Source organism: Excalfactoria chinensis, chromosome 1, assembly GCF_039878825.1.
Source record: "Excalfactoria chinensis isolate bCotChi1 chromosome 1, bCotChi1.hap2, whole genome shotgun sequence".
Taxonomy (NCBI): domain Eukaryota; kingdom Metazoa; phylum Chordata; class Aves; order Galliformes; family Phasianidae; genus Excalfactoria; species Excalfactoria chinensis.
This window is the reverse complement of record NC_092825.1, coordinates 42,682,448-42,688,705: the sequence shown is the minus strand read 5'-3', so window position 1 is coordinate 42,688,705 and position 6,258 is coordinate 42,682,448. Positions and strand designations below refer to the sequence as shown.

At 50.6% G+C, this 6,258-nt stretch overlaps 1 protein-coding gene across 1 annotated transcript in view; it reads right to left on the bottom strand.

Moving 5' to 3' along the window:
* Window positions 1-58: 58 nt before the first annotated feature.
* PLXNC1 (plexin C1) overlaps window positions 59-6,258 on the bottom strand; it is a 67,484-nt gene continuing 61,284 nt past the window's right edge. Inside the window, exons 29-31 of the mRNA XM_072342299.1 lie at window positions 4,609-4,749; window positions 4,442-4,516; window positions 59-3,042 (exon numbers count right to left, since the gene is read on the bottom strand). Coding sequence (XP_072198400.1) covers window positions 2,938-3,042; window positions 4,442-4,516; window positions 4,609-4,749 — 321 coding nt within the window. The 3' untranslated portion in view covers window positions 59-2,937. The remainder of the gene's footprint in view (window positions 3,043-4,441; window positions 4,517-4,608; window positions 4,750-6,258) is intronic.

Below are 6,258 nucleotides of genomic sequence, written 5' to 3'. Positions count from 1 at the left end.
GGGCACTGCTATCGAGCTGTTTGCTCTCTTAACCGTTTTAAAACACACAGAGCAATCTAACCAGCCTTCAAACGCATTTTATTCGAGATAAACCCATACAAACACCAACATGTATTTGTCGTTTTGCACGTTTTTCAAACCATTCATTTTAAACAACAGGTTAACTTCTGTACAACAGGAATTACTTTACACATTAGTAGCATTTGACTTTAAATGACTGCAAAATAATGCTCTGTAAGCTAGTGTTAGAAAATAAGCTGTTTGCGATAGCAGTTTGCCTGTAAACATGTGGGAATCAGTTCGAGAGAGGTTTGCTTTCATTTCAGAGAATGCGACTGCATTTGTTGGGTTGCCAGAAGGCAGCTTTAGTCATACCTTGTTTTGTCCGAGTAACAGCAGACTGCGACGGTGGGAGTTGTGCCTATGTTTTGTGAGGTCCCAAACCTACCACAAGAGCTACAATCACTTCATTATACTTCACGTCACTTTGTGAGATCCACTTCATGGGTTACAAAGTCCCAGCATGACTTTAAATGGGCTACAACAGAGTGAAGCTGGTTAGGAGGCTCCGATACAAGGCAAGAATCCTATTCCAGGCCGTAGGTAAAGCTACAGGGCCTGCTTCGACACATACTTAATCTCTAGAAATCATTAACGCCATTGCAGCAAACAAGCAGTAGTACAAATACAGAATAGGACTGGTTTCAGTTTTCTCATCATATCAACACACAGAGTGAGGTTCACAGGATCAGACCCACGCAAACAGATTCTATTTTACAGCTTTCCAAGCAGAAGTAGTGAGTTGTGCTTCTGCCTGTACAGAAGGTCACTGTTGAACAAAACGATCGCGTTTCCTTCTAATGCACTTCCAGCCAACAACCGAAATGGAGCTCAACTCGCGAGACGTCTGTCTGACTGCAGCCAGCAAACCGCCGATGCCTGTCCTTCAGTGGTAGTTACTGTGCTTTATTATTGATTAGTTTGATGCTGCTTTAAAAAGCTCAGGTTAACAATATTAAAAATCACAGCCCTTCAGTTCAGCCGATCTGCGTTTTTGTGCTACTCAAGCCGCAGTCCACTGCTTTGGGACAGAGGGCACGATAGGTTAGAACTGGTTCGGCTCTTTTCCATTAAAATGAAACTGATCAGGCCGTGTTGTGCCTGGCAGAGGAGAGAACTGCTGAAAGCACTGCAACGTTGTAGTGCAGCTTCCTGAACAAACCATACATTCCATCAAGTATAAAGTGTAAACTTAACAGCAAGTATAAGACTTGAATTAAAACAAAGCCCTCACAGTATGGACTGGCGGCTCCCCTCTCTGATAAGCAAGAGGAGTAATTTGTGCAATCCTACAGCAGGGAGGGGAAGGACCAGCAGGCAACGTACTTTTTGTTTTGTTCTTCCCGTGATCACAGGTGCCCTTCCTTCTGCCCAGGTGTGGCTGTTTGCCCTCCCTGCTGCTGGCCGGCCATGCACAGCCAGCCTGGCCAGCTCCGCTCTGCTGGTGTGCTGCGGCCTCTGGGCCTCACCAAGGCAGTGCTGCACGGGAACGCCTGTCTGGAGCGCTCAGCTGCCTGGAAGCCACATGCCGCATCTCTGCCTCATCCCAAGGCCCAGCAGGTGCTGCCTACTCCAAGTGTGAACTGCTCGTACCAAGGCAGGGGACAGCACAGGGCTGCTGCGCTGCCTGCAGTGGCGGGGCCCTCAGGAGCCTTGAGGCAATGCTTTTTGGGCCTTTTCCCTCTTTGTAGAGGAGATGCCGCTAATCAAAGCCCGGCCTGAAACCTGGCTGCTGGCTGAAACCTTACTATGAGCCATTGTGGCAACCAAAGCAGAGCCCACAGTGACCAAACCTTGCAGCTTTGTTGTGGTTTGTGGGAGTGTAGCCGTGTGGCAGCAAAGCAGCACCACAGCTCTTCCATTTGGGTGGCAGCCACAAATGCAGTGCTCCTTCTTCCCTGGTCTTTGAAGACATCCACACCTCACAAACCACCCCAGCAGGATGAGGGCAGGCCGCCCCCGGCCCAACTAACCTTGTTTTGACAAAACCTTTGTTTGGACATGGAAAACTAAAATGAGATGCTGGCATCGGGTCTGTGAGCCACCTGCACACTGGTGGTGAGGCTGACAGAGCTGGCAGCCAGGAGCTGTGCTCTGAGCACAGCCATCGCAGCTGCCTGTTCTGAGACAGCGCGGCTGCAGAGATTACACCTGTGAAGCTGCTCACAGGGGTTTCACAGCTTGCGTAAGGACAGAGAGGCAGAAATGTAAACACAGACTGATGCCAGTGCAGGCCCTTCCTCTAAAGCCCTGTTCAGTGGTTGGCTCCTCCTGCAAAGCCATTTCTAAACTCCTGCGGTGTGGTATTTGCACTTCAAAGCTCAGCCCCACCCCCTTGCTAAGCAAGCTTCCCCTAAGTGTCACTGGGCGCTGGTTTTCATTGCAACAGGAGCCAGCCTACATTTGTCTGGAAGGAAGGAGCCTGCATCTGGCCAGCGTGCTGACCCCACAGCCTGTCTGCAGAGTGCCGGGGCTGTGGGAAGGGTGTGGTGAAACATCAGCTTTCTCTCTTCAAAACAGAGCAAAGCAACGTAAAGGTTCACGTGGGCAACTCTGAGCTCGCAGCGTGCAGCTCCTACAAGTTGCTTTTCAGTCTGTGGGAAGCTTACTGAGGCAGTAGCTTTGAACCAAAAAGGTACCTGGGTTCAAGTACCTAAAACCTCCGGGCTGCCAGTGCCAGCCTCAGCTGCACCGTCACATTGGCATGTCCAATATCCAGCCCTGCGCACCCTTCGTTCCCAAACTCGGGTATGGAATGGTCAGAGTGAAGCAGTGTCCAAGTATCTCGAGCCCTGTACAGAGTCATTCAGAACTGCCTGGGGAGCAGCAGCGCTTATTTCAAGTTCCCCGCAGTGAAGCTGTGAGGCAGTGCTCTGCTCAAACCCATTTGCATTTCTTCTTTTCATCAAATAAGGCTTTTACTTGCTGGAGCTGTTTCTGGACATCTTCAAACCCCCGTTCTCGCTCGAGTTTGCTGACAATCTGTTAACAATTAGCAAAAAGGAGAATCATTTTGTTAGCGTTTCTTTGATTTGCTGCTCTTTAAAGCCTGCTTGTCTGCTTTCCAGCAGCCACTGGCAGAAGAACTCATCTGAATGCCCGTCTGTATGTAAACATTCTCGTCTGACTTCAGCACTTCATTTTGGTAGCTTTCCTTTCAAGTCATTATAATTACAGCATTTGTAACGCTTCTACACAAGGAAGAACGACGGAGCCAAGCTAAGAAGCAGATGAATCCCCTCCACATTCAGCTGCTGGAGTAGGAGGGGTGGTTTTACCCCAGTGCAGAGCTGCACTTCGACTATTTCCCCTCTGCCCACGAGCTGAGGGCAAGGAGCTACCGCCCTGCAGCTCCCCTTTGGCATCCAACAGGCATTCGGAAGCAGCACTGAGCACTGCTGTGTCAGAGAATGCTGCTGGCACTGCTACAGAGGGGCCAAGAGCAATGGCAGAGGTATAGCTGCTCCCCCTCCCCACCCCCCAAGTGCCTTGGGGAAGCATGAGGAAGTGTCCTAAGGACGGGGGTAGGTGTAGTGAGTTTTATGCCTTCCAAAGAGCAAAAATTGGCATTAAGGTTGGAATCTATCTTGAACTCTTCTGTGTCAGCAATTCTAATAAGCTTAATAAACTGTCCTGCTTTTTTTGATTATCACATCAAGGTTTTTTTTAAGAGAAGTCTGATGCCAAAGCCAGATAACTTGAGATGCTGGAGACCAGAAATAGGAGCCACCGGGTGCCCGGCAGCTGGGCACTGCAGCCAGGCTGCCACTGTGCTGCTGAGAGGCCCTGGCACTGCACCTCACTTGTCTCTGCAGCTGCAAATACTGCAGCTTCTCATGAAGAGCTGAGCAGATTGAAACGAGAACCCCCCTGGGGCAAAGCGAGGGCAGGGAGCTCCTCACAGGGCGGCCTGGAGGCAGCCAGTGGCTGAGTGCACTCAGGTGACAAAAGGTTCTTTGCTAGTAATAGCACTATAGCTTCTTTTCCTGAAAGGAAAGGCTGTTGGAGCAGAGGGCTGTGATGGGAAAAGAGCAGACATGTCTTGCTGCAGGGCTGAGTGCTCAGCTGAGGGGTTCGTGCCAACTGTTAAGATCCCTGGTGCTGCATCCTAATCTGTTTTCTCACTCCCCAGAGAAAAGGAGAGCAAGCACAGGAGCTGTGGCAGGCACTAAGGGACACTGTGGACACTAAGATAAAAAGCACGGGCTACTCTCCCAAAAGCTGCAGGGAGGGTGTGGTGAAGCAGTGTGAAACCAGGGTGCATCATGCCCTGGGCTGGTGACCCCACGTGCAGAGGGGATGGCAGCAACACCACCTGGGTGGCACCCAGCAGGGAGAGAGGCCTGGCCGGGTGAGTGTGCTGGGCCCAGTGTGCGCTTACCTCATCGTAATACTTCACGATGTATCTGTAGATTTCCATCAAGGCCACTTCCTCGTTAAATTCATTTTCATGTTTCTAAAACAGAAGAACAGCTCTGGTCAGATAGTTCTCGTTTTCTAAAAAAAACAAAAAGGAAAGCAAATGAAGCTGGCGCTGCTCAACCGCACCTTAGATTCCTGAGTTAGAAATTCTTCAACCTCTGAAGTGGTCAAGGGAGGCAGATCCCTGATGGCTTTGTAGTACGCCTTCACCTCCTTCTTGTAGAGCGGAATGTCCTTAGCGTAGAGAAGCTTGTTTGTTGGTGCTTCCTTAAGAGAAAACATTGGAAGCATTGTCAATTTTCACAGCACGCATTTCCAGAGGTTCCACCTCCACACAGTTAATTGCAGCTAATTGTGTCTCTGTGTGACTCACTTCTCTTTGCAGCGGTTCCATGCAAGCAATCAAGGTCACAAAAGAAAGATGAAGAACAGACATGGGTGCTCAATGTGTTTTGTGCCGGCTGCCATGTAATTATTTTCAATGGCATTGGCAGTGCTGATCATTTGTCTCTCAGACATTTTTCTTTCTAATCTTTTCTCTGTTCCTCTCTGGACCTGAACAATTGTCAGAGCTGAAGCACAGGGCTACAGGGACAGCAGATGCAGCAGAGCTGTAGAAAGTTCATACAATCTTTGGAGTTGGAAGGGACCTTCAAAGGTCACCCAGTACAACTTCCCTGCACTGAGCAGGGACACCTACAGCTGATCAGGGTGCTCACAGCCCCTCCAGCCCAACCTTGGATGTCTCCAGGAATGGGTCATCCACCACCTCTCTGGACAACCTGTGCCGGTGCTTCACCACCCTCACTGCAAAACACTTTTTCCTTACATTCCATCTAAACCTCCCCTCTTCTAGTCTGAAATCATCTCCACTTGTCCTATTACAACAGACTCTGCTAAAGAGTCTCTCCTTTCTTGTAACCCCCCTTTAGATACTGAGAGGCCACTCCCAGGTCTCCCTAGAGTATTCCCTTCTCCAGGCTGAACAGCCCCAGCTCTCTCAGCCTGTCCTCACAGGAAGATGTTCCATCCCTTGGATCATTTCTGTGTCCCTCCTCTAGATGCTCTCCAACAGCCCACGTCTCTCCTGTGCTGAGGACTCCCCATGTGGACGCAGTACTCCAGGTGAGGTCTCACCAGCACAGAGCAGAGGGGCAGGATCACCTCCCTCACCCTGCTGGCCACGCTGCTTCTGATGCAGCCTGGAGTACAGCTGCCTTTCTGGGCTGCAAGGGCACACTGCTGGCTCATGTCCATCTTGCCATCCACCAGTACCTCCAAGTTCTTTTTGGCAGGGCTGTGCCTACTTTCATCCCTCAGCTTGCACTGATAACAAGGACTGCCACCACCCAGATGCCAGACCTTGCACTTGGTTTTGGCGAACCTCATGAGGTGCTCCTGGGCCCACGGCATGAGGCTGTCTGAGTCTCTCTGGATGCCATCCCATCCCTTGAGCCTGTTGGCAGCACACAAGTTCCCCTTGGGCAACATGCCAGAGGGCCCTCTGACCGCTGTGCTGGTAGAGCTTCCCTAGAACACTATTCCATGCCATACCTTCCCCTCTTGGGGCTTTAAGAGTGTGCAGAGCTGACTGCCAGTCAAGCACAGCTGAAGGGACTTCTTTCTTTCCCCAGGACTTGAGCAGTCCAGGTGAGCGCTGCTGACCAGGCAGCTTTTGACTCAGCTGAGGAAATAAGTGCTGGTGTTTGGTAGGAGCCAAAGCCCCATCTGGAAACCACGACTTCAACATGCAAACGCGGGGGCTGGTAATTTCCT